At 45.0% G+C, this 27,160-nt stretch overlaps 3 protein-coding genes and 1 pseudogene across 4 annotated transcripts; 3 read left to right on the top strand and 1 right to left on the bottom strand.

Moving 5' to 3' along the window:
* Positions 1-2,698, top strand: LOC114708759 (granzyme-like protein 2). Its single transcript, XM_028892261.2, has 5 exons — positions 1-153; positions 989-1,139; positions 1,456-1,588; positions 1,798-2,052; positions 2,458-2,698. Exons 1-5 carry the CDS (start codon positions 99-101, stop codon positions 2,608-2,610), a joined length of 747 nt encoding a protein of 248 aa, XP_028748094.1. The 5' UTR covers positions 1-98; the 3' UTR covers positions 2,611-2,698.
* A 3,595-nt stretch (positions 2,699-6,293) lies between these two features.
* On the bottom strand, positions 6,294-8,066 carry LOC114708756 (annotated as a pseudogene).
* Positions 8,067-10,836: 2,770 nt separating this feature from the next.
* LOC114708762 (granzyme-like protein 2) lies at positions 10,837-13,574 on the top strand. Its single transcript, XM_028892264.2, has 5 exons — positions 10,837-10,990; positions 11,837-11,987; positions 12,324-12,456; positions 12,671-12,925; positions 13,336-13,574. Exons 1-5 carry the CDS (start codon positions 10,936-10,938, stop codon positions 13,486-13,488), a joined length of 747 nt encoding a protein of 248 aa, XP_028748097.1. The 5' UTR covers positions 10,837-10,935; the 3' UTR covers positions 13,489-13,574.
* A 10,128-nt stretch (positions 13,575-23,702) lies between these two features.
* Positions 23,703-26,407, top strand: LOC114708716 (mast cell protease 4-like). Of its 2 annotated transcripts, XM_028892202.2 has the most exons (5): positions 23,703-23,803; positions 24,277-24,427; positions 24,946-25,081; positions 25,270-25,524; positions 25,890-26,407. In XM_028892202.2, the coding sequence occupies exons 1-5, from the start codon at positions 23,749-23,751 to the stop codon at positions 26,031-26,033; spliced, it is 741 nt and encodes a 246-aa protein (XP_028748035.1). In that variant the 5' UTR covers positions 23,703-23,748; the 3' UTR covers positions 26,034-26,407. The 2 variants fall into 2 exon arrangements, with proteins under 2 accessions (XP_028748035.1, XP_037064406.1); XM_037208511.1 differs by lacking the exon at positions 24,277-24,427 and having other exon boundaries at positions 23,738-23,803.
* The last annotated feature ends 753 nt before the right edge of the window (positions 26,408-27,160 follow it).

A 27,160-nucleotide genomic window follows, 5' to 3' on the forward strand; every position in this document is an offset into this window, starting at 1 on the left:
GTGGCCACTGGCCCTGGCCCTCTTTCCACACCTAATGGTTTAAAAGTTGTGAGGCATAAACAGGTGACAATTGAGAACTGGTCAGACCCCTGAAGAAGATGTTCCTGCTCCTGCTTCTCCTGGTGGCTGTCCTTCCAGTCAGCACTGAAGGAGGTAAGCAGCCGTTCCCTTCTCTAGAGTCTGAAATCTGTCACCAGGGACACTTCCATGGTGCCCCAGTCAGGCTGTGTCTAAGGTCTGCTCCTCACTCAGTTCATCTGAGAAGTTTGCTGAGCCCCAGCTCCAGGACTGGATAGAGAGGGCTCTGAAATCACCAGGAAAAATTTGTAATGTCTCCTGGTGAGTGAGATCTCAGTCATCTAACAGTGAGGAGTTATAAGGTTATTTCAATGTCCTAGGAAGACAATCCTATACTGAAGTTCAGACTGCATTAGAACTCTCCTCCCAGCCACTGGCATAGGACATATGAGGGCTTCTCATGGTTAAGACAGGCTTGTTGTTTCTAAGTTGTACACTATGTATCAAGAATCAGAATGGAGGAAAAGCAGCCAGAGTTTTCTAACCCAATAGAACATCATGATTACTTCAGTCACAGGCCCGTGCCTAAGTGAGTAGGACTACAGAGGGAGCAGGAGACAGAGAAGCAACTGTAATTGGTTGGAGGTATTCTAGATTTTCTGAACAATGTATGCTGAATTCTTCCTTAATGTGAACAAGAGGTTGAATTTGATCAGGGAAAACTCTTGGCTCCATCATTACAAGAAGAAATTAAAAACTAGTGGAAAAGTGGCGTCATGCAGCAAACCCTGAGTGACACCCGAGAAGCCAGGGCCCTTTCTCAGTGTGTGACAATCTCTGCAAAAGCTCTCTTCTCCACCCATGTCAAGCCAACCGACTCTCCTGGCATGAACTGTCCCTGATGCCAGCCACCATGTGTGGTGCACACTTTCCACATGCACAGAAATTCAGAACAAATTGTCTCTTTCAGGAGAAATCTTTTGGGGTACAGAGTCCAAACCCCACTCCCGGCCCTACATGGCATTCATAAATTTTTATGACAGTCAATCAGACCGGCAGCGATGTGGTGGTTTCCTGGTGAGAGAAGACATCGTCATGACCGCCGCTCACTGTAATGGAAGGTGAGGATCAGCAACTGGGTCTTTGTTGCCTGGGACTGAACAAATAACAGGTATGGGTTATCCCTAAAAATAGACCAAGGGTCAAGAGCAAACTCACTTTAACCCACTTGACCTAGGCTGACACAGGACCCCGGACCATAGTGTCAGTGAAGGATCTGAAAGAATGGGGAGGTTTCTGAAGACCTTGGACACAACTTTCCCCATGAATTTCCTCCTCTTTGAGTCAGCCAAGCTCTGCCTTAGGCTGAGCCTTACGCCTGCCTTCCAGGGACTGATTCATTGCTCCTATGTTTACTTCATCCATTTTATTTTCAAGGAATATAAATGTAACCTTGGGTGCTCACAATATCAAGAAACAGGAAAATACACAACACATCTCGGTTCTTAAAGCCATCCCTCACAAGAGCTTTAACAGTAAAACACTGGTCAATGACATCATGCTCCTGAAGGTACCATTTTCCTGACTTCTGGTGCACTCCACAGGTTACTAGTGTATCAGTCCAGTCCTCTCTTCTGGGTGGCTGATCTATTTGTTCTCACGGCAATAGAGTGGGTATTTGGGAGGTTTTGAAATTGGGGATGGTACAGGGAACCCCATCTGTGGTTTAAGCTTGTTAAGTGCCAGACCTGAACCATTAATCTTCATCTTTCTAACCAGTTGAAACACAAAGCTAAACTCAATGGTGTTGTGAAGACCATTGCCCTTCCGAAGAGCCAGGACTGGGTGAAACCTGGGCAAGTGTGCACAGTGGCAGGCTGGGGAACCCTGGCCAATTGTAGCCTGTCTAACACACTTCAGGAAGTAAACCTGGAAGTTCAAAAAAGTCAGACATGCCAAGCAATGTCCAAAAACTACAAGGACTCCATCCAGATCTGTGTGGGAAATCCCAAGGAGAAGAAGGCTACTGCTGGGGTAAGGACATGGCCATCTTCAAATGTTTGCCCAGAAGCAGAGCCATGCTGCAGACACAGCCAGCATGTCTCCCTTGTGCAACTGCTGCTAGTCTAGATGCTGTGTAGGGATCAACCTACAGGGATCTAGCACTTTCCCTGAGCCAATCTTCTGTCCTTTCACCATGGGAAAATAGGAGAGCTGGAGTCCAGTGAAACTGAAGAAGGATGCAGCCAGACAATGACACTCCAGTTAGAGAGTGACAGGGCTCATCGACCCCATCCCATCAGGACCGAGGGTGATGGTGGCACTTAGCCTTTCCATCTGAAAACTCCTGTCTTAGTGGGAACACAGAAGAATGGGTAGAAAACCATTCTGGCAACAGGTGATGATATTTACTAAGACTTCTCATTTTTCCATCCACAGGGAGATTCAGGGGGACCCTTTGTGTGCCACAATGTGGCCCAGGGCATTGTCAGTCATCACTATTGTACTGGAAAACCTCCTCGGGTATTCACCAGAATCTCAAGCTTTCTACCTTGGATTCAAGAAAAAATGAAACTCCTTCAACAACCCTAGAAGACAAGCCCTGTGTCTAGGGTAGTATCCAACATCCTGGGGCACAGCTACCTGAATCTTAATAAAGAAAATCTGTCTTCACAACAAAGCTGACATCAGTCTCTTCTGTAAAAGCCCATCTCTAACAATTTTGTTCACCAGCTTCTTCTTCACCCTCCCCTGGTCTCATGTTCCTTCTTTACTACCTATGTTTTCCTGTTTGTGGAGGGTTGAATGTAATTGGTCACAAGTTCATAGAGAAAGGCACTATTAGAAGAAGTGGCCTTTAGGAGCAAGTGTGCCACTGTGGGAGCAGGCTTCAAGGTCTCCTTTTGCTCAAGCTCTGCTCAGTGTGACAGACAGTTCACTTTCTGTTTCCCTTGGATCAAGATGTAGAAATCTCAGACCCTTCTCCAGCACCATGCCTGCCTGCATGCCACCATGTTTCCTGCCGTGATTATAATGGGCTAAACCTTTTAAACTGTAAGCCTCCCAATAAAATATTGTCCTTTATAAAAGATGTTGTCATCATGGTGTCTCTTCACAGCAATAGAAACCCTAAGGCAGAAATTGGTACCAGGAGTAGGGTACTGTTTTCATAGGCTTGACCATGGGTTTCTTTGAATTGAACTTTGCTGCTTTGGGTTAGGAAAGCAGTGCAATCCTTTAAGCACTGCTTGATGGACCATACTAGTCGGACCATGGAATATTTGAACTGCAGGGGTCTGGATAAAGGGATTTCATAGGAGAAGAATTCTAGTATGTTGCCTAGATCAATGATACCATGGGAAGGCTCACACAATCAACTAACCTGGGCTCATAGGGGCTAGCAGAGGCTAAAGAGAAGCCAGGGAGCCTACATGGAACTGACTAATCACTTTACATATATGTGACTGTTGTGTAGCTTGAGCCTCTGTGGGACTCCTAACAGCAGAAACAGTGACTGTCTGACTCTTACTTGCTTTTGGAACCTTACTCCTCATGCTGGATTGACTTGCCCAACCTTAATCAAGGGAGATGCTTAGTCTTACTACAACTTGATATACCATGTTCTATTGATACTCATGGGAGACTTGCCTGCCCTTCCCTGGATAGAAACAGAAGAAAAAAGAATTGGGGGTGGGAATGGGAGGTGATGGGGACACACTGATTGGAGGCTGGAGGGGACACTGTGGCTAGGATGTAAAATAAATAGATTAATAATATATATACATATACATAAGGAATATGGACCTCACACGTAATTTGTTAAAATATGATATCATGTTTTTTCTGTTTAGAAAACTAGCCGGGCGGTGGTGGCGCACGCCTTTAATCCCAGCACTTGGGAGGCAGAGGCAGGTGGATCTCTGTGAGTTTGAGGCCAGCCTGGTCTACCAAGTGAGTTCCAGGAAAGGTGCAAAGCTACACAGAGAAACCCTGTCTTGAAAAACCAAAAAAAAAAAAGAAAAGAAAAAGAAAACTAAAATATTGTCACTTGCTAATTCCATTTTACAATAATACCTGGACTAATTACTAGCCTCTTCAAAAGATCCTTCTTAACTTTTAAATGCCAACAAAATTCATTCTAGCCAACAGATATAGAGACCCACGCTCAAATATTAGGCTGAGCTCAGGGAATCCTGCTGAAGAGAGAGAGGACTATGGAATTAGAGGAGTCAAGGACATCACAAGAAAATCTACAGAATCAACAAATCTGGCCTTATAGGAGCTCACAGAGACTGAACCGACAACCAGGGAGCCTGCATTGGACTGACAGTGTGTATATATGTGACAGTTGTGTGGCTTGGTCTTCTTGTGAGTCTCCAAATAGCAGGAACAGGTGTTCTCTCTGACTCTTCACTGACCTTTGTGATCCAATTCCTCCTACTGGCTCCCCTTGTCCAGCCTAAATAAAAAGCAAGGTGCTAAGTTTTTCTGCAACTTGATATGCCATATTTGGTAGGTATCCACTGGAGCCCTGCCCTTTACTCAACAGATACAGAAGAGGATGGGGGATGTGGGGTGATCAAAGAAGAGGTGGTGTCAGGGACTGGGAGGAGATGGAGGATGGAAAACCGAGGTCCAGCTGTAAAATAAATAAGTAAATAAAATATCAAACTTGAAAAGGAAATGGATTCCAGTCAAAGTTCACATTCACTTTGACCACAGACGCTGGTTCCTGGTGTAGCCTCACCACAAAAGGCTTTGAGCATATGGCATTGAGGATTCTATGAATCAGCATCAGCAGTCTGTTTGATTCCCAGGCCTCAGTTCCCAGCTCTCCAGTACTTCCCATCACATGGTACCTACAGGATTGTTCTGCTAGACCAGTACTTGTCATTCACATTCCATTACACCTTAGAGCATTCCAATTCTGGAGCTGCCTATAAAGGGTGAGGGGGGGGAAGAATAAAGACACCCACCCATACCATTTAATCAGACAGGATCATGAGTATTAAATATTTCCTATGGCTTTCACTTTATTTCATGAAAATATCATGGCAAACAAAAGAAAATGTTTAAAGGAGCAAATATACACTACCAACGTCCATGAAAAGGGAGGCGGACCCACAAAGGAAGTGAACACACAGCATCTTGTCAGTTAATTCAGGAACACAGTTAATTCAGATCCCAGGTCTCCACTCATAGCTGATGCTCCTTTGATTAAGTATTTTTATGATGCCTCCTCTGCTCAATTATATATGTGGAGAGGATTTCTCGTGTGGAACTTCTGACCTATTTCTTCTCTGTCCACTGACTTTAAACCTACCTCCCTGGTATTTCCAAACAGCCATACATCCCAGGAAGGTAGTAGTGTTGGATTATCTGTTCCTATGAGACTCCTGCTTTGGTGTGACTCTTTAATTGAATGAATGTCTGGGATGGGTCATTTGTCATCTCTGAACCAAAGAATTCCCTCAAAAGATTCTCAGCATCAAATCAAACAGTGTCTGTGTGTTCTGTACAGCACACCCTGCACTAGAGAGCATCCGTTCACATAGACTCCTTTGCCCTCTTCTGCCCCATCTCTGGAACCACGAAGAGAAAGTCCCACTAGGCAGACTGGTCGTCCTTACTGCAGGACGGCTGTCATAGTCTCCATCCTCTCAGGACCACTGTCTTCCCCCACACCAAACTCCTCCTCTCCAGCTCTTCACCTGCCATCTTCATGTGCTTGGGAGTCCATTCATTTCCCAGGATCCTCTCCTGTGGGAATCCACCTTAAGATGGGAACTCCTGTCACAGCCTCAAGCAAACCTGTGAGGAAGATGCAGTCCTCAGACACAGTGAGCAGCTCAGCAGACACTCAAGCCTTTGAGTGTGGTTCCTGGAAGCCATGCAACAAACACCTCAACTGCATGGACCACTGTGCTTGCAGTGGTGGGTTCTATATAAAAAAGGCAGAAGAAACGCCCAAGCCAGGCAGGAAGTTCACTGGGGATGTTTATTCCTTGGAGACAAGAACAAGAGGACAGTGCAAGACTCAGAATTTTTTCAGATGAGTCTGATGACATCCATTTCCACTACAAAATATTGTTTCTCATGGTTTTCTTCCAAAACATCTAAAACTGTGATAACCCAGACCCCTGTAGTCTTCCTTAAAGCAGTCAGGGATGCAATTAAATTCCCTCTTGGAAGATTCCTTCTAGTGGTCCAGATCTGAAAGATGAATTCAGATAGGCTTTTTTTAAGGTATGATCATTTATTGTTACCCATATAACTTATTTTTGGCTGGACCCAGACATAGAAGTAGAATCTCTCAAAGAGCACATCTGCCTCTTTCTTGGTGCCTTTCTTTGTTTTCCTTCATTCTCTTGGCCAAAAGTTTAGCATATTCTTTACCCTCCTCCTTGTTTTTCTTTTTCTTTTTTGTTGTTGTTGTTTCTTTGGAGCAATACATCGGCATTTGTGTTGCGGGACACGCAGAGTAACAAGTTCCTAAATCTTGGGTGCTTTGGTCCTGGACTTCTTACCTTCTTTGTTTAACGGCTTTCTGACCACGTATTGGCAGACATCATCTTTTTTAGAAAGATTAAAAAGCTTTTGGATTCTGCTAGCTCTTTTAGGTTCCAAACAACAAGGCACAGTAGTATCTGTCAGTCTAGGAATATCCTTCTCTTCTTTTTTCACAATAACCAAGTTGAGAACACTGAGATTGGCATCCACGATGCATCCTTGAACAGACTTGTGCTTCCTCTCTCCTGTTCTCCTTGGTCATAACAAGAATGTCCCTTACTCCCTGAGTGAGGTAATCCAGACTCAGAAAGACAAATATGGTATGTACTCACTCATAGGAGGATACTAGATGTAAAACAAAGGATGACTAGACTGCTACTCACAACTCCGGGGAGGCTACCTAGTAAAGAGGACCCTAAGAAACACACAGGGATCCCCCAATGATAGAGAAATGGATGAGATCTACATGAGCAAACGGGACATGAGGTGGGGAAATGAAGGGCAAGAGTCGAGGGAAAGAGAGCTTGGGGGAGCAGGAGATACCAGCTAAATCAAGAACAGAGAGGGAAAACAAAGAAAAAGAGACCATGATAAATGAAAACCTCAGGGAAATAGGAAAAACCAAAGTGCTAGAGAGGTCCCCAGAAATCCACAAAGATACCTCCACAGTAGACTACTGTCAATGGTCAAGAGAAAGCCCGAACTGACCTACTCTGGTGATCCCGATGGCCAAACACCCTAACTGTTGTGCTAGAACTCTCATCCAATGACTGATGGAAGCAGATGCAGAAATCCATGGCCAGGCCCCAGATGGATCTCCAGGACTCCAATCAGTGAGAAAGAGGAGGGATTATATGAGTGAGACTTGTTGAGACCATGATTGGAAAAAGCACAGGGACAAATAGCCAAACCAGTGGAAACATATGAACTGTGAACCAATAGCTGAGGAGCCCCCATGAAACTGGATCAGGCCATCTGGATAAGTGAGACAGTTGATTAGCTTGAACTGTTTGGGAGGCATCCAGGCAGTGGGACCAGGACCTGTCCTTGGTGCATGAGCTGCTGTTTGGAACCTGGGGCCTATGCACGGACACTTAGCTCAGCCTGGGAGGATGGGACTGGACCTGCCTCAACAGAATCTACCAGGTTGAGCTGAGTCTCCAGGGGAGTCCTTGCCCTGGAGGAGATGGGAATGGGGGGTGGGCTGAGGAGAGGGTGGGGGAGCGGGAGGAGGGAGGACAGGGGAATCCGTGGCTGATATGTAAAATTAAATTAAATTATAAAATAAAAAAAGAATGCCCCTTACTCAACAGTAGGTGCACTCTGCCACGGGTCAAAACACCTTGCTTCATGGGAAAACCTTGTTTGTCATTCCCGCCACTGAATCGGACCACACAGCCCTTCTGTTCTTCACACTGAGCGTCAGCAGCCACTTCTGTGGCCATGCGCTTCTCGTAGACTGCAGGAAGCCTGCACTCATCGTTCCTTTTGATGAGTTTCTGACAGCCAGTGGCAGGGAAGGAGATATTCAGCTTCATCTTGACACTCAGGCAGGCTTTTCTTTCGTCACATGGGGCCCTCCCCAGCACTCACTCTGGTTTTATTGCTTTCTTTATTTTCAAGGCTTCAACATCATCATAACCTATCTAAAATAGTCTGGTTAATAAATAAACTATTGACCAGGAGGTAGCATCATGCTCAGGATGCTGGTGTTTGTGCAACAGTCTCTCACAGGTCAGAGACACAAATAGATTCAGACAGGAGTGACAGGAGAGCATTATCATATAGGTTCAGTGTTTCCATACAGAAAGAGAAAAAAAAAAAAGACTAAGAAGAATGTTGTTGATGGTCGTACAAGGTCTACACAGTGCCATTGAACTTGACTAGTGAAAACAGCTAAAATTATCAAACTTGTGTTTTTACATTTTGCAGCTATGGCAATTGTTTGATTTTTAAGCAATCTGTAAGAATATAAGGAGACCAAGTCTTTATGGAATAAGATGTTGCCTAGAGAAGGCGGATGGCACCATCCCCTGTTCAGATAAAGCATTGATGAGGCTTCTTTTTCCCTGGAGCTGTCAGTTTCCAGGCCCAGGAAGAAGGTTCCAAGAGTAGCAGCTATCACATCCTGGCAGGGTCCCCAGTCTACCTTTCTCCTCTGTGATCTTAACACAGAAACAGAAGTTGTGGGTGACGGGGACCCAGAAGCACTATCTAAAGAGAGGGCTGGGCAGAAATGGAGAGGATGGGCAAAGACACACGTGGAACGGGCTGCATGGCTTAGACACTTGTCTGAGTTTCTCCTACATAGAGTCCCCAGGGCTCATGGGAGGACCGCAGCGATTTTTTTCTAACAAACATGGAGTTCTTCATACATTAAGTTCATTCATTGATCCTGCCACTTTCTCATTCCCTTCTGGACCTCTCACTCACATATGTTGTATATATACACTATCCCATTCATATGTGGCCACTTTCTCATTCCCTTCTGGACCTCTCACTCACATATGTTGTATATATACACTATCCCATTCATATGTGGCCACTTTCACATTCCCTTCTGGACCTCTCACTCACACACGTTGTGTGTGTGTGTGTGTGTGTGTGTGTGTGTGTGTGTGTGTGTGTGTAATATATATATAATCCCATTCATATGTGGCCGCTTCCTCATTCCCTTCTGAACCTTTCATTCATTTACATACACTGTCTCATTCAAATGTAGACCTCATTCCTCATGTGTTCTATTTTTTCTAATCACAAAGTAATAAGGCAATTACACACTTCATTCCACACATAGTGTCCAATTTCATGTACATATTCACCATCCCTTGGACAGAACAGCTGTCACCTCTGAAAAAGGCCACAGGAAGCAGGAGGACACACACAGTGTGGCTGCTTGACAATGTGAACTGGTCCCAAACAGCCCTGAGGTAATGGGGCTCTGAGCCAAGTGTGAGGCAGAAGGCTAGCCCAAGAGACTGCCCCAATCACTCAAAACTCGTTTAACTGCCAGGAAAATGTGATGGCACTATCAAGATGTAAGAAATCAGAAGTAGAAATTGTGAAAGAGTGGGACCAGATGCATCTAAATGATGATCAGCTGCTGCAGGAGTAACATTTTAATCTAGCATCTTTCATTTTCTATATTGCCTCATAGATTGTTAGTAGATATATTGGACCACATAGATTATTAATAATTCTTCCAACCTTACTGAATGTGCTCATATTTGCAAATTGGAGTTAGAGGACACAAGTAAACTAACATAGGAACAAGATAATAATAAACCCTTTCATACCCCTTAAGAGGAGAAAGAAGATGATGATGTGTTAGAACATTCCAACTTTGCTGTGACAGATGCCAAGTCAGCAGAAGGACGGCATGCAGCTTACATCAGAGGTCTCCTGTGTCTGTACTAAATGACAAGAATGTCCAGAAAAAACAGTCTCAAATGTCAGGTGCTCTCTGGTGTCCTAAGAAGAAATGCACTTGAGTTTTATATGAAAAGCACCTGCGTATACAAACTGCAAGAGGACCTAGAGCTAGTTCCTCAGCAGAGACAAGAGCAAACAGGGAATACCTTTGCCTCCGCCACCTTCTTCCCTGGAGTCCAAAGTGCCTTGACAGTGTGGAACAAGACCAAGTGCAGGCTCTGGGCAGGAGCAACACAGCTCAGTTTCTGCTCTTCATCTCGCCTTTCCTGCCTCCAACTCCTTTGCTGATGAAATATGTTAAACCTTTGAAATGTCTTTATAGACTGGCATGGGACCCTGATGTTGCTCTGTCAAGTCCGTTCTACTGGCTTCCCTACTCTGTCATTTCCTCATCTCCTGACAGTGTCATCAACATCACACTAATCTTCATCCTAAGTCCTTACTCCACAGCCATTCCCAATAGAGTTCAAAGCTCTTGAGATGTTAATAGGTGACCCAGCTTTTTCCTAGGATATTATCCTAGAAGGGCACTTTTGAATCTTGAAAAAAAAGCCATTTTGCTCTTGAAAACAATAAGCTAAACATAGACAGTATTAAGGGATATAGAAATGATACTTTTAAAGGAGATAAGTACCTGATCACACCTTCAAGGCACAGAGGCATCATACTGAAATTCCCTGATGACTGACATGAGAAGGGGACCCCCTCTCTGCCTGATGTGGAAAAAACCTCAGAAGACTCTTGCTCCCTTCTCAGAGTCCAGCATTCCTCTGGGAATGTGGTCATGCTCACCAGCAACTGGCTGACAAAGTGCTTCCTGTACATTCACCACACAGATGCAGCAAGAACTCAGATCTTAAATATCACACAGGAAATAGTGGCCACTGGCCCTGGCCCTCTTTCCACACCTAATGGCTTAAAAGTTGTGAGGCACAAACAGGTGACAATTGAGAACTGGTCAGACCCCTGAAGAAGATGTTCCTGCTCCTGCTTCTCCTGGTGGCTGTCCTTCCAGTCAGCACTGAAGGAGGTAAGCAGTCGTTCCCTTCTCTAGAGTCTGAAATCTGTCACCAGGGACACTTCCATGGTGCCCTAGTCAGGCTGTGTCTAAGGTCTGCTCCTCACTCAGTTCATCTGAGAAGTTTGCTGAGCCCCAGCTCCAGGACTGGATAGAGAGGGCTCTGAAATCACCAGGAAATACTTGTAATGTCACCTGGTGAGTGAGATCTCAGTCATCTAACAGTGAGGAATTATAAAAATATCCTGAATGTTATTTCAATGTCCTAGGAAGACAATCCTATACTGAAGTTCAAACTACATTAAAAACCTTCCTCCAAGCTACTGGCATAGGGCAATCAGGGCTTCTCATGGTTAAGACAAGTTTGTTGTTTCTAAGTTGTACACTGTGTATCATGAAACAGAATGATAAAAGGCAGCCAGAGTTTTCTAACCCAATAGAACATCATGTTTACTTCAGTCACAGCCCCGTGCCTAAGTGAGCAGGACTCCAGAGGGAGCAGGAGACAGAGAAGCAACTGTAGTTGGTTGGAGGTATTCTAGATTTTCTGAACAATGTATGCTGAATTCTTTTTTAATGTGAACAAGAGGTTGAATTTGATCAGGGAAAACTCTTGGCTCCATCATTACAAGAAGAAATTAAAAACTAGTGGAAAAGTGGCGTCATGCAGCAAACCCTGAGTGACACCCGAGAAGCCAGGGCCCTTTCTCAGTGTGTGACAGTCTCTGCAAAAGCTCTCTTCTCCACCCATGTCAAGCCAACCGACTCTCCTGGCATGAACTGTCCCTGATGCCAGCCACCACGTGTGGTGCACACTTTCCACATTCACAGAAATTCAGAACAAATTGTCTCTTTCAGGAGAAATCTTTTGGGGTACAGAGTCCAAACCCCACTCCCGGCCCTACATGGCATTTTTAGAGATTTATGAGAGCAAATCAGACAAGTTTCGATGTGGTGGTTTCCTGGTGAGAGAAGACGTCGTCATGACCGCCGCTCACTGTAATGGAAGGTGAGGATCAGCAACTGGGTCTTTGTTGCCTGGGACTGAACAAATAACAGGTATGGGCTGTCCCTAAATGTAGATCAAGGTTCCAGAACAACTTCACTTTAATCCATTTGACTGTTTTACCCATTTAACAGTCTAGACTGGTACAGGACCCGGGACCATAATTTCAGTGAAGCATCTGAAAGACTGGGGAGGTTTCTGAAGACCTAGGTCAAAATTTTCCCAATGAATTTCTTGCTATTTGACTCAGCCAAGCTCTGACTTAAACTGAGCCTTACACCTGCCTTCCAGAGACTGATTCATTGCTCCCATGTTTACTTCATCCATTTTTTTTTCAAGGAATATAACTGTAACCTTGGGTGCTCATGATATCAAGAAGCAGAAAAATACACAACACATCTCGGTTCATAAAGCCATCCCTCACAAGAACTTTAACAGTAAAACACTGGTCAATGACATCATGCTACTAAAGGTACCACCACTTTACTGATTATTTTTGGTGCACTCCACAGGTTACTAGTGTATCAGTCTAGTCCTCCCTCCTGGGTGGCTGATCTATTGGTCCCAGAGCCATAGAATGGGGCTTTGCGGGGGCTTTGAAAGTGAGGAAAGTATAGGGAACCCCACTTGTTTAAGCTTGCTTAGAATGCCCGACATGAACTCTTATTTTCCATCTTTCTTTCAAGCTGAAACCCAAAGCTAAACTCAGTGGTGTTGTGAAGACCATTGCCCTTCCAAAGAGCCAGGACCAGGTGAAACCTGGGCAAGTGTGCACAGTGGCAGGCTGGGGAAACCTACCGAATTGTAGTCTGCCTAACACACTTCGGGAAGTAAACCTGGAAGTTCAAAAAGGCCAGACATGTCAAGGAATGTACAAAAACTACAAGGACTCCATCCAGCTCTGTGTGGGAAATCCCAAGGAGAAGAAAGCTACTGGTAAGGTAAGGACATGGCCATCTTCAAATGTTTGCCCAGAAGCAGAGCCATACTGCACACACACACACAACCAGCATGTCTCCCTTGTGTAACTGCTGCTAGTCTAGATGCTATGTGGGGATCAACCTACAGGGATCTAGCACTTTCCCTGAGCCAGTCTTCTGTCCTTTCACCATGGGAAAATAGGAGAGCTGGAGTCCAGTGAAACTGAAGAAGGATGTAGCCAGGCAAGGACACTCCAGTTAGAGAGTGACAGGGCTCATCAACCCCATCCCATTCTGATCTGAGGGTGATGGTGGCACTTAGCCTCTCCATCTGAAAACTGGCCTTAGTGGGAACAGAGACCAAGGGGGAGAAAACCAGTCTGGCAAGAGATGATGATATTTACTAAAACTTCCCATTTTTCTGTCCACAGAGAGATGCAGGAGGACCCTTTGTGTGTAACAATGTGGCCCAGGGCATTGTCAGCCAACATCACTGTACTGGGCAACTTCCTGAGGTATTCACCAGAATCTCAAGCTTTCTACCTTGGATTCAGGAAACAATGAAACTCCTTCAACAACCCTAGACGACAAGCCCTGTGTCTGGGGCAGTGTTCAGCATCCTGGGGTACAGCTACCTGAATCTTAATAAAGAAAATCTGTCTTCACAAAAGGAGCTGACATCAGTCTCTTCTGTGAATACAAAACTTAAACAGTTTTGTTCACCAGCTTCTTCTTCACCCTCCCCTGGTCTCATGTTCACTATCTCCAAATACTTCTCACTAAGCCTGCTCATACCTGTGCACTGACTGCATTCAAACAGCACTGATATAGACCAGTACTGTCAGTCCTGGGGAGAATTGACTGACAAGGATGCCTTCCTCCTTCCAAATTCTTCTCCAAATTTCACAGACTACGAAGGGAAGGCAAGATCAAAAGCCCTTAACTCCCACTCTACCCGTTCCTCTAAGAAATTTCTACAGTCCTAGGAAGTCCACTGTTCTCTCAGGCTCCCCCCAGGTCTCCTGGTTCAGCACCCCAAGGCCTTCTCCCCAGCTGTCCTCTCATCTCAGAACTGCATCCACCTCTCTTTATCATGCCCACAGGGACTCAGGCGATGACATATGACAGCTCCATCACCCGGATCAGGAGCTTTAGCAGAGGATCAATGTTGTGTGCCTAGACCAGTACAGTCACCTCCAGTGCAGCAGGGCCAGCTCAGCACTCTCATATACGTGTGTTTACATCTTGTCCCAGAACCCTGGTGTGAGCTGAGTCACCACTAATCCACTGAACAACTACTGTCTCGTTCAGCTTGTGCACCTAGTCATGGATGGCAACCCGATATCTATTTTTAAACAATTTCTCATGTGTATTCTATACTTCTTCTTCTTTCTTCTTTTTCTTCTTCTTCTTCTTCTTCTTCTTCTTCTTCTTCTTCTTCTTCTTCTTCTTCTTCTTCTCCTTCTTCTTCTTCTTCTTCTTCTTCTTCTTCTTCTTCTTCTTCTTCTTCTTCTTCTTCTTCTTCTTCTTCGGCTTCAGCTGTTTATTGACATTCAGGTGGGCACTATAGCAACAGGCTTGAAGATGCTTCTTGAACATTCTCAACTCCTTTCACATCCCTAGCATGCCTGTACACCCTAGGCTCTCCTCACAAATCTCTCTCATGTTCATATCTATGTGTTTAGCTTATGACCCCTGAGATTAATAAACACCATCTGTGTAACTGTGGTTTGGATCTATCTATTGGAGTCTGGTAGGTTCATCAGTGGATACACACTAAAGACAGTCATTTCCCAGACTCTATCAATAGCCAATAGTTCAGAGCTAAAGAGTGAAGTCCTGCAAGCCCCTCCCCCTTTTGACCTATTGTTGATAGGACTGGTCTTATGTAGGCCCTGTGCTGGTAACTGCAGTTGGTCTGAACTGATGATTGTAATAATTGTATCAAGTCTAGAGAAATGAATTTTGAAGCCCTTCATACTACCTTCCAGCTCTTACATACTTCCCATGCCCTCTCCCATAATGTGGCCTGAGCCTTAGAGGGGGTGTATAATGATTTGATTACAGATGGACTGGCAACCACCACATTTTTGTACATCTTGTGTGGCAATGATCTTGGCATTAACCAGCATTCATCATAGGGAGCAGCATCTATGATTGAGGCTGGAAGACACTTTTATCTATGGGGAAAAGCATTGGTATTTGGAAGTCAGTTTGCTGCTGTGTGAGTTCCGTTAATAATCAGAAATGCACTCCCCACATGGGCCTATGCCTCCCCTGTAGGTTATAAAACAGGCTTACAGTGCCAGTCAGGGCCCCTGAAGCCCATGGTGTGGGTCTTGAATCTGATCAGAGGGCAGTTGGTTACCCTCAAAACAGTGAAGCTGCTATTGCCCACCTGGCTTTCCATATGGTTTCTTCATGCTTTCTTTATCTCAGTTAATTCTTCCCTCCAGCCCAAACCTACAGCTCCCATCCCCTGCCTCTCTTCCAGCCTAAAGCTCTCTACTTCAATATCCTCCCTCCTGAAGACATATCCCTTTTAGGTTAATTCTCCCCTTTTTCATGTTTTCCTGACTTCTACAGTTAGTTACTCCACGTTAGACACAAAAAAACAAGCATCCACAGAGCTAGGATCCTCATATGAGAAAGAACATATCATTTTTGTCCTGTGAGCCTTGGGTTAGCTCACTCAGGAAAAACAATTTCCATTCCATCCATTTTCTACAGATATTATTTTTTCATATGTACCACATCTTTATTGTCTATTCATCAGTTGATGGGCAGCTAGACTGCTTCCATTTTCCAGTTATTGTAAACATGGCAGCCATGAACACGGATGTTCAGGTATCCATGCCGTATGCTATAGAGTCCTTTAGATAACTGCCCAGGAGAGATTTTGATGGATCATGTGGTAGTTTTATTTTTAATTTGTTTTGTTTTGTTTTGTTTTTAGACATCTCCAGGCTGATTTTCAGGGCAGGTGTGGGTGATGTGGAGATGTGGAGCTCTGTGTAGAGTTTTCTCAACATAAGTGGCATTAGCATATGACCCAAATGTACCACTCCTGGACTCATGCCAGAGGAGCACAATCCAACAGAGAGACTTGCACATCCATGCTCATCGCTGCTCTGTTCACAATAGCAAGGAATTAGGATCGACCTAGATGTTTATCAACTGCTGAACGGATAATGAAACTGTGGTACCTGTGCAAAATAGAATTTCTCTCAGCCATAAAAAAAGAAGTTTGCATGAAAATGGATAAAACCTGAAACTGTATTAAATGAGGTGACTCACGCTCAGGGAAACAAATACTACATGTTCTCTCTCATATGTGGACCTTGACTTCTAACTTTTACATCTTTTTATTTATGTGGGGGTGAGTGTGTGTAGAGACCAGGAAACTGGGAAGGGGGCATGAGCGAGGGATAAAGGATGCTTTAAGGGAGGAAGATGGGAAGTGTTAGAGAAGTCATTTGACCCCAAAGTGGAGAGGTGAAAGGGCACAAACAGGGATGGGTCCAGGGAAGGGGAACAGAGTGCAAGTCAGCAAAACCTAAAGATGTGTGGAAATGCCATAAGAACACTTGTTGCTTTGTATGCTAATGAAGAAATAAAGGGAAAGGAGTCAATAGAGTAAGATATCATGGTAGAAAGGATTAAAGGCATGCGCCACCACCACCCAGCTGTTTTTATTATTTTTAATTACATGCATACATATGGCTATGTACACAAGAGTGCAGGTGCCCGGAGAAGCTAGAGATGTTAGATTCCCTAGAGTAGGAGTTACATGCAGTTCTGAGCTGTATGACCTGGGTGCTGGGAACAGAACTCAGGTCCTCTGTGCTCAGTACACACTCATAACCTCAGAGTCATCTCTTCAAGCCGTGCTTTCCCTCACTAAAACCTACAGTCAGGCCAGGTATGGTGGCACACGCTTGTAGTCTCAGACACTCAGGAAGCTAAGAAAAGAGGATTACTGTAAATTCCAGTCTCAGCTACAAAAGGAGACCCTGTCTCCAAAAAATAAACAGAAAAAAAGAAGGAAAAGAAGAGAAGGGGAGGGAGGAAGGAAGGAAGGAAGGAAGGAAGGAAGGAAGGAAGGAAGGAAGGAAGGAAGGAAGGAAGGAAGGAAGCTTTCGGTCAAGTATGATGACTTACACCTGTGCACCCAGCATTTTGGAAGCTGAGGCATAGGACTGAAAACTGGAGAGCAGCTTGCCTACAGTAAGAACCTGTCTTAAAACAAACAACTGGTTTGGGAGAGGGCAAAGGGTGGAGGACACAGAGGACACAGGAGGGACTGGAGTGAGACAAGGAAAGGGGGGGTGGTGATTTCATTATAATTTCAAAAAGTAAAAAATATATGTTTGTTGCTAAAATTGAAGGCCTGAAGAGATGGTTCAGCAGTTAAAAGCACCAGCTGCTTTTCCAGGGGATCCAGGTTCAAGTCTCAGCATCTACATGGCAGGTCACAACTACCTATAATTCTAACTCCAGGGGATCCGATGCCCTCTTCTGGGAACCATGGGCACCAGGCATGCCCATGGTTCACAGACATACATGCAGTCAAAACACCCACACAAAAAAACAAGTAACGAAATCAAGAACAAAAAAAAATTAAGCCAGAGAGAACCAAGATGGTTAAGAGCAGATAGAGTGCCCATCATCCATTCCTAAGGACTGGGGTTCAGTTCCCAGTAATAATCTGGCATTTGTGTCTCCGTGTGTGTGCTAGAGCAGGGGTGGCAGGAGGAGTAGCAGAATGGGACACCAAAGAATGGGCTCAGCAAGCCAGGGTCACACTGGGGTCCTAAAGCAGCGAAGAGCAGCATTTTGTTCTTCAATGCACATGTTTTTGAGTCTTTTTTTCCTGAAGAAAAGAAAGAAGGAAGAGAAAGGAAGGAAGGAAGGGAGGAGGGAGGGAGGGAGGGAGGGAGGGAAGAGGGAGGGAGGGAGGGAAGGAAGAAGGAAGAAAGGAAGCAAGCAAGCAAAGAAGCAAGGAAACAATAGGGTTTGCTATGCTCCATCATCTCCTTCCATGTTAAGGTGAGAACATGGTCTGCCACCTTGTGTTAAGAAAGTAAAGCAAACAATAGTTTCACTCAACTGGAAAACTTAGGGACCACTGCAATGGCAGCCTGGCAAGACATTCACAGTGGTGTAATAATGGCACTTTTATCTTGGGAGTTACCAGCAACTGTTTAATACAATTTAAGGCCTACACCATAGAAGGGAATTCATGCCTGGTACTGTAAAGCTAGAAGAGAGCCTACTACTATTCCTTGAACAGATATAAGTTCTACTGTATTCTGTACACTTATGCTTAGACCCATAGGCAAGTGTGGTGTTCACCCCTTATCAAAGAAGAATCGTTATGCAAAATACGGAGACTATTACAGAGACCCACAAGTGGAAATATGCAAAGAGTAAGTTACTATGGGGTGCCCAGCCCCAAAGGACACATCTACAGTGTAATCCCTACACATGAGGCTCCTGAAACATCACAGAAGAAGGGGCTAAAAGACTGTAAGAGCCAGAGGACCAGGATGCCTGCTGCAAAATAGTGTCTGCTAGTCATGACAGAGAAGCTGTTCCTGGGAACTCTGAGCAAAATGGTTGCCTAAACAAGAACTACATAGTGACACCACCAGTGGACATACAAATGTGGAGCGGGGAAGATTCACAAGACCTCACCCCTAAGTGAGGAGGGAGAACTGGTTTTCTCTGTGGACCAATGCCCTAATAAATTATCCAATCCTAAGTTGTCAACCCTAAATACATGTACATACCAGCAACACTAAATGGACTCAATAGTATGTACACACACACACACACACACACACACACACACAACAATAACAATAATTAAAGAAAAAGAGGTTATATGTTTAAGAGGGAGTAGGGAAGCATGAAAGGAGTTTGGGGGAAAGGAAGGCATGATAATGCTGTAAATATAATACTATTGTATGGAATTTCTAAAGTCAAACATTTAAATTTAAAGCATTGTCTCTGGACAAGATGAAGGTCAAGATGACTCTGGTTATATTTTACAATTGCATAGGAATCTACAACTGTCTAAAAGAAAAGAGGAGTTAAAAAAAAAACTACTTTGGTTGCTACTTGCTACTATGACTACAGATTAGATGGTCTTCTCCTGGAAGTGTAACGATGTTTTTATTTTGAGTTTGAGTTTCTGTACATCATCGTCTTCAAGGACACCATCAAGTAGGATTGTATTATTCCAAACACCCACACTCAAATGGCACCAGCCTATCACAGGGAGCCATCCATAAGCCAGATGTGAGCATCCTTTCACTATCAACCAAATACCCAGTAATGATTTTACCTCTTCCTTGGGAGTAGAGGAGCCAAATGCAACAACTTTACTTAGGAAGAGATAACTTGGCATATAAAAGATCACTGAAACTGTGGATGCTTCTCTGAAGTCAATGTTTTTAGTGTAACCAGACTTTCTTTGGATCACCAACTCCCAAATAATGACACAGAGACTTTTATTAATTATGAAAGCCTGGCCTTAGCTTAGGCTTGTTCCCAACTAGCTCTTAAAATTTAAATTAACCCATTTATATTAATCTATATTCTGCCATATGGCTCATTACCTCTCCTCAACACTGTACATCTAATTTCCCTGTGTCTTGCTGGTGAATTCCCTGCCTCTCTTCTTCCTGGAGTTCATATCTATTCCTGGAAGTCCTACCTATCCTCTCCTACCTAGCTATTGACTGTTCAGCTCTTTATTAAACCAATCAGAAGATGCCTTGGCAGACACACATCTTCACAGTATACAAAAAGATTATCCCACAACATTTTAGAATTGTTTCCTACTTTGAGGCAAGAGTATGTCTTCCCAAGGTGTCTACAGTAGTTGCTGCCTCTTTCACCCCAAGCCCAATGAACACAAAACCATCAGTATAACATGATTGAGCTCCCTGCAATGGATGTTGCTGCCCCTAATGATTCATGTCAATGCATTCCCCAAATTGATAGCTGCAAGGGATGCATCATTTGCAGCAACAAATAAAACTTAAACAAGAGCAACTACAGCTGGAGTTTCCACCTGGTTAAGCTTACAATAATCCACTGTAGTTCTCTAAGATATAAATGGATATACTAGAAGGAGATATAGCAGAAATCAACTTTTCTGCAACATTCAATAATGTGTCAGTTGCACTGACCCCTGGATAACTCCATGTATAACATTGCCCTGGTTTGCTTTTTGGTAAGTAGAGGCAGTTGTGCTGTTTTCCACTAGTTTCTATCATAAGGTCACCTCCTGAATCAGGCAACCACTAAGGGAATGACGCCAATTGTGACTATGTCTCTCCTAGCTCTGTATTCCAGAACTAGAGAAAGAAAGAGCTCATTTCAGACCCAGTGTGTGGGCCATCTCCAAAGCCCATCCTCTAACTGGGGCTTCACAGAAGAATCTGGGTTTTTTGTTTGTTTGTTTGGTTGGTTGGTTGGTTGGTTGGTTGATTGGTTTTTGGCTTTTTTCAAGACAGGATTTCTTCGTGTAGTTTTGGTGCCTGTCCTGGATCTCGCTCTGCAGACCAGGCTGGCCTCAAACTCACAGAGATCCATCTGGCTCTGCCTCCCGAGTGCTGGGATTAAAGGCATGCACCACAGCCACCCAGCTGAATGGGGGGTGGTCTTTACAAAGTACTATCAAGTCAGATCTTGTGCACAATAATAAAAAAAATTGATCTTTTTTTTTTCTATAATCCATATCACTCTGCTTAAGACAGCCCCTTGTAGCTCTGAGGAACCAAAGGAAGGAAATACAAAAAGACTAAGTTGGGGTCAGGACTTTCCTCAAGGGCATCCACCCTCTAGCATGCAAAGAGCTTTGAGGGTCAGGTCCAAGCCTGGGAACTACTGAGGCTCCATATGGTAATCAATACCTTTTTTTTTTTCAACCAGATCTGAGACTTTTCTTCAAAGTACCAAGACTCCAGAATGTCAGTGACGATTGTATAGTTGACTGAGATACAGTCTTTTAGTCTGGACTAGTGCTTGTTGGAGATGCTACATTAATCTAGCTGCATGATTTTTTTCCTTTGAAAATTCCTCACAAATTATTTTTATCTTAAAAAAAAAATTTATCATCCTTATTTAGACCAAAAATACTGTCCATCATTTTCTTTGCCTATGTTCTTGAGTACTTAGACTCAATGAACTAACCACTTTACACTCTTATGTTCTGTGGTTGTAAATACTTGGTCACCCAAAGCCTTGTCTTGCACTGCAGATACCCATGGATGACATTGTTTAAGTGGCCAGATTACTCAATGTCCCATAAATAATCATTTCATACCTACAACTACTACATTTTATCACTTACAACAGGATCTATAAGACCCTTAAATTATGTCTAGATTGGTAAACAGAAAAGGTCCCCTGTTATTTTTTTCCAGTGAGGATCTCTATTCTACAGGATCCAATCTGGAGGGAAAGCCTGGGTGAGTGGTGCAACACACATGTGTAAAATATGTGAGCAGTGTAACACACAAGATCTGTTCTAAGGTCATCCCCGATGAGCTTGTAGACAGGTGAACTGACCCCTCGGGATCCTTGTGGTTTGTAGCTGGAGCTTTCTCCAGTCCAGCCCAGGTCTGCATCTTCTCAGACCCAAATAAACACACAGAGGCTTATATTAATTAAAACTGTATGGCCTAATGACTCAGGCTTCTTCCTAGCTAGATCTTACATCTTTTGTTTTTGTTTTTGTTTTTTGTTTTTTGTTTTTCGAGACAGGGTTTCTCTGTGTAGCTTTGCTTTGCACCTTTCTTGGAACTCACTTGGTAGCCCAGGCTGGCCTCGAACTCACAGAGATCCTCCTGGCTCTGCTTCCCGAGTGCTGGGATTAAAGGCATGCACCACCACTTACATCTTAAATTAACCCATTTCTATAAATCTATACCTTGCCACATGGCCCATGACTCACCGGTATCTTTACATCTTGCTTACTCTGTGTCTGGCTGGCAACTCCTGACTCAGCCTTCCTGTTCCCAGAATTCTCCTCTCTCTTTGTCCTGCCTATACTTCCTGCCTGGCTACTGGCCAATCAGGACTTTATTTATTAACCAATCAGAGCAACACATTCACCGCATGCAGAGTGATATCCACAGCAATGGTTGCTTCCTCTTACTTTGTTTTTGCAAACAAGGACAGCAGGCTGGCACAAAGAAAGGCTAGTGGAATGGAGTCAAGCGGCAACTATTTGAGATTTATACTTCTGGTATTTAATGACTATGGCATTTTGTCATGGCTCGATTTCCTCATCTGTAAAATGGAAACAGTAATACTCAGGGTTGGTAGGGTCTAAAGAAAGCACAGAGCAGAAATGCACCGATATGTCAATTTTTCCAAGATGAACAGCATTTCAAACTGTAATCAATTAAGCAGGATTAAATTTGCACTCAGTGGCACATTCCTGTTTAACTGAGAGCAGTGTTTGATTTCCAGTGACACATGAAATGAGGAAAGCACCAAGGTCTCAAATACTGATCTGCACAGATAGTCTGTTGTTATCAAGCAAGCATGGCTCTCAATGTATAAATATTTCCCTACCCTGCAGAGCATAGATGTGGTACTTTATCCATTCTGGTGTGCTTTCTGTTCATCCCACTGGAACTGAAAACAGTAAGTTTCAGAAACTAATTAAATGTGTGATCTTCCTGTTACATGATATCTTGAGAATCCATTGAGTTCTCCCTAAATGTGTATTGCAATAGCCACCGAAATGACTTAGTATGACTAAATCAGAACATGCACTTACAGCAGCAGTTCTCAACCTGTGGGTCTCGACCCTTTGGGGTTACATACCAGATATCCTGCCTATCAGATATTTTCATTAGGATTTATAACAGTAGCAAACTTGCAGTTATGGTTGGAAGTCATCACAACATGAGGAACTGTATTAATATAAAGATCGCAGCATTTGGAAGGTTGAGATCCACTGACTTAAGGTCTCTGTCCTGCATATGTAACTGTGCATTCAATACACTCTCCCCTTTCTTTCTTCTCTCTCAACCACATTCTATCATCTGCTACTTATTTGAATAAATATGAAATGCCCTCCCACTTGTCAACACAAGTGATGGCCGTCAGGCTCAATCAGTTTTTGTAAATAAAATGTATGCCCTCACACCCATGTGTTTCACACACTGCAGATGCCTGTGTTTGTGACTCTTTACATGTATGCTGCATCAACCTCAAAGCTGACACCAATTCCTGGTTGTACAGAAGGACAGTTTCGTGACCCCTAAATTAGACTAGGTTCCCCATCTCCCCTGTCTCTGAGGAGTAGCTTTGGAGGATGGAGTAGGCACCTCATCATGGGAAGCAGAGAGCAGCTTTGGAGAGTGGAGTAGGCACCTCACCGTGGGAACCAGGACTCTCAGGATCTGGTCACAGATTCAACACCAGCAGAGAGCAGCTTTGGAGGGTAGAGTGAGCATCTCATCATGGTATCCAAGATTCTCAAGATCTGGTCATAGATTCAACACCAGCAGAGAGCAGCTTTAGAGGGTAGAATGGGCATCTCATCATGAGATCCAAGACTCTCAAGATCTGGTCATAGATTCAACACCAGCAGAGAGCAGCTTTAGAGGGTAGAATGGGCATCTCATCACGGGATCTGGTCACAGATTCAACACCAGCAGAGAGCAGAGTCATGAGAATTTCTGATTAAGAAGATAAAACTTGACCAGACCAGCTCTGTAGTTTCCAGCCCTCCCTTTCTCCTGCTTTGGAACTATAAAAGCAGGGACCAGGCAGGAACACAGCAGAGGCTGACCGCAGGCTGTGCCAGTGGGAAGATGCAGGCCCTACTCTTCCTGCTGGCTCTTCTCTTGCCTCCTGAAGCTGGAGCTGGTGAGTTTTGTCTGCATCTCCCTATCCTTTGAGCTTTTCAGTAACTGATCCAAATCTGTTAACTTGTTAACAGAGATCCTAAAGTGAGGCAGGATCCATTATATGTAGTCCAGGGGAAATCTCTTAGGTCAAGTAAGAATGAAAAATTAATTCCCCTTCACATTGTTTCATCAAAATACTCTCTGTTCTGGTAGGCAGCTCTTCTCTGGCCTTCCATTAGTGTTGAGGAAGACAGGATGAGGGAGTGAAGAAATGTCTAAATGAACTGGCAATTCAGGAACATGAATGACCATTGTGTTCTGAAACAGAGGATCGTGGTGGACAGGGAGGACTTGAGAGGAAAGATCAGAGGATGCTGGGAGGGGCCTGAAACCCATGAGACGTCACTCAGCCTTGGCTCCATTTCCTCTGCCAACACTGTGTTGGGGTATCCTGCAAGTCTGTGACTGGGGACTCGGGGTTCTCTGTTCCAGAGGAGATTATTGGTGGTACCGAGTCAAAACCACACTCCCGCCCTTACATGGCCCATCTGGAGATCACCACCGAGAGAGGTTTCATGGCCAGCTGTGGTGGATTTCTCATAGCCCGAGACTTTGTGATAACGGCTGCACACTGCAAAGGAAAGTAAGAGGGCCCTCTTTCCATGTGGAGAAATGCACGAACCAGAGTCACAAAGCAGCAGAGGCCTGAGGAAAGGTCCCCAGCCCTGCTCATCTCCAGATGGGCTCCTGCTCACACAGAGAGGACAAGGGGAACACACTGGACCATTTTATTTGTCATCTCCATTCTCAGAGGACAGAGCTTCAAGCAGGGCTCCAGTCGAGATGAACTACCGCTTTCCTCTTGTCCTGGTGTCCTCAGAGCTCTCGGTCATGGGCTGGGGTGTAACTGAATGATACCACATGCAAAGCCTTGGGTGCAGTCCAAATACTGGGAGAGAAAAAGAGCCTGTTCTCAGTCCTGTGTTTCCCTGGCTTGTTCCTTCTGGGGGGGCAGTGGTCCTGAGAGCTCTGTCTCAAGGACAATCGAGTCTCTCAAGTGTCTCTGCTCTGGGATAGAGAAGACCCTGGTGTCCCTCTGCCCAAAAGGAGTCCTCCTCACGAGAACAGCATTTTTTTACTGCCTCTTTTCTCTTTCAACAGAGAAATCACTGTCACTCTTGGAGCTCATGATGTGAGCAAGAAAGAGCCCACACAGCAGAAGATAAAAGTCAAAAAACAAATCGTTCACCCAAATTACAGCTTCTATTCCAATCTGAATGACATCATGTTACTGAAGGTGCCATTGTTTTTCTCGCCCTTTTTAACTCCTTCTTCCTTAGCTCTCCTCCTGGCCCAGGCTTTGAATTTACTCTTATCCAATGCATTTCCTCGGAACCCACCCCTGAATTCCATGTCCTTACCACCACAGTGGGCAAGGACCCATTCTCCTCTGGGTTACCATGTCTACCCTCCTTCCCCCTGCAGCTTCAAAAGAAAGCTAAGCAGACTCCGGCTGTGGATTCAATCCCCTTGCCTAGACCATCAGACTTTATTAAACCTGGGAAAACATGCCGGGCCGCTGGCTGGGGAAGAACTGGGGTGACAGAGCCAACCGCAGAGAAACTGATGGAGGTGAAGCTGAGAATCATGGAGAAAGAAGCCTGCAAATACTATCCCAATTACAGCTATAAGCTCCAGGTCTGCGTGGGCAGTCCCAGAAAGATAAACTCAGCCTACAGAGTGAGTACACACCTGCTTTCCCTCCCCACATCAGGAACAGCGTCTGCGAGAGGGCCAAACGGCCCTCCACTGTCAAGATGCCTGGGGTCTTAGGTCCGCAGCATTCTGGGAACTGAAATTCTCCCTCTTGGTCTCATTCCCACATCCAAACCCTGCCTGCCACCTTCCCAGGGGGCTCCAGAAGAGAAAAGAAGGGAGTGAAGGGAGATGATTGAGTCAAGATCAGAGGAAAAATTAAATCCCTAACTTCTGGCTCACAGCAGGGAGCCGGAACTCCTTATCTCACTGTAGGGTTAGCTATGGTGAGGGGTCTGTAGCTGGGGGAAGGTGATCTTTGCTCACAGTCCGCTTCTTCTAACCTACAGGGAGACTCCGGGGGACCTCTACTGTGTGCTGGGGTGGCCCATGGCATTGTGTCTTATGGGCGTGGAGATGCAAAGCCCCCTGCGGTCTTTACCCGGATCTCCTCATATGTGCCCTGGATTAATTCAGTCATAAACAGCGAGTAGCTGGAAAGCCTGGTCAACCTGAGTCAGGGTCTCCAAGCCAGAGCTCTTCTAGCACCCTTTGGGTGTGGAAAAAAAAAAGCTATCCCCAGTCTGCCCCCAGCCTAACCCAACCTCTCCCCAGCCTGCCCCCAGCCTGCCCCCAGCCTGTCCCAGCCTGTCCCAACCTGCCCCCAGCCTGTCCCCAGCCTGTCCCAGCCTGTCCCGGCCTGCCCCCAGCCTGTCCCAGCCTGCCTCCAACCTGTCCCCAGCCTGCCTCCAACCTGTCCCCAGACTGCCCTCTGAGAGGATCTCAAAAATACTCAAGGTCTGGTGAATGACTGTTCCCTGTGATGCACCTCAATAAAGACGTGGCCTCCAGCCTCTGTGAGACTCCACGCCATGCTCTGAACTGACTCAGTCCCTCACCCACACCTAGACCCTCTTTGAGCTGAATGAAGAATTATTTGGGGATGCTCTCTTGGCAAGTTAGCAACCTTGACTACTGGTTTCCTGGCACCGGGTGTGCCACCGTGGATCATTGAATGTCATCTAACATACATGCGTGTGTACTGTAAGGTTTCACACCCAGAGTAATTTGTGGCTCTGCTGTTTTCCTCCGCTGTCCTTTCCTCTCCTCTTCTCTCTCCTTGTCCTCATCTCTTCTTTCCACAAACCCCATGCCTCAGCCACTGCACCTTTTCCACACATCATAGCAAATTCCCATGTCTAGGTCAGGGATGGCTGGTGATAGCGTGCGTCCCCAACACCTGACCATCCTCTCAATACTGCACCCGCACCTAGAGGAGAGCCTGCCCTCGGAAGTCCCTGGAAGGTGTCTGTGGCTGTAGCAGTCATCCCAGGGGAGTCTTGGCCCTTTCTGGAGCCAAACGCAGGGCAGAACTAGCCATGGGTGGGAAGAGGTCCTCAAGAGCCTCAGCGCGGAGCTGGTTCTAGAACTGCTTCTGAGGCACCCAAATTCAACTGTCACCTTCCTCAAAGATGGCATAGTGACTTCTAGCCTTTCAGAAGAAGAATGCCCGAGTTAGGTCAACTTCTAAGTGGCCTGCTCTCCTCCTAGAAGCCAGAGCCCCCATTGTCCTTAGCCAAGAAAAACAGCAGGGTACTGTGGAGTCTGAAACTGAAGAGAC

The sequence above is a fragment of the Peromyscus leucopus genome, chromosome 9, assembly GCF_004664715.2.
Source record: "Peromyscus leucopus breed LL Stock chromosome 9, UCI_PerLeu_2.1, whole genome shotgun sequence".
Classification (NCBI taxonomy): domain Eukaryota; kingdom Metazoa; phylum Chordata; class Mammalia; order Rodentia; family Cricetidae; genus Peromyscus; species Peromyscus leucopus.

What these genes read in the sequence shown, in the direction of transcription:
- LOC114708716 (XM_028892202.2), top strand. Translation starts at nt 23,749, where the DNA reads ATGCAGGCCCTACTCTTCCTGCTGGCTCTTCTCTTGCCTCCTGAAGCT. An exon ending in GCCTCCTGAAGCTGGAGCTG is followed by an intron (nt 23,804 to 24,276) that starts GTGAGTTTTGTC and finishes TCTCTGTTCCAG; the next exon opens with AGGAGATTATTGGTGGTACC. An exon ending in ATGACATCATGTTACTGAAG is followed by an intron (nt 25,082 to 25,269) that starts GTGCCATTGTTT and finishes TTCCCCCTGCAG; the next exon opens with CTTCAAAAGAAAGCTAAGCA.
- LOC114708759 (XM_028892261.2), top strand. Translation starts at nt 99, where the DNA reads ATGTTCCTGCTCCTGCTTCTCCTGGTGGCTGTCCTTCCAGTCAGCACT. An exon ending in GCCGCTCACTGTAATGGAAG is followed by an intron (nt 1,140 to 1,455) that starts GTGAGGATCAGC and finishes TTTATTTTCAAG; the next exon opens with GAATATAAATGTAACCTTGG. An exon ending in AGAAGAAGGCTACTGCTGGG is followed by an intron (nt 2,053 to 2,457) that starts GTAAGGACATGG and finishes TTCCATCCACAG; the next exon opens with GGAGATTCAGGGGGACCCTT.
- LOC114708762 (XM_028892264.2), top strand. Translation starts at nt 10,936, where the DNA reads ATGTTCCTGCTCCTGCTTCTCCTGGTGGCTGTCCTTCCAGTCAGCACT. An exon ending in GCCGCTCACTGTAATGGAAG is followed by an intron (nt 11,988 to 12,323) that starts GTGAGGATCAGC and finishes TTTTTTTTCAAG; the next exon opens with GAATATAACTGTAACCTTGG. An exon ending in ATGACATCATGCTACTAAAG is followed by an intron (nt 12,457 to 12,670) that starts GTACCACCACTT and finishes CTTTCTTTCAAG; the next exon opens with CTGAAACCCAAAGCTAAACT.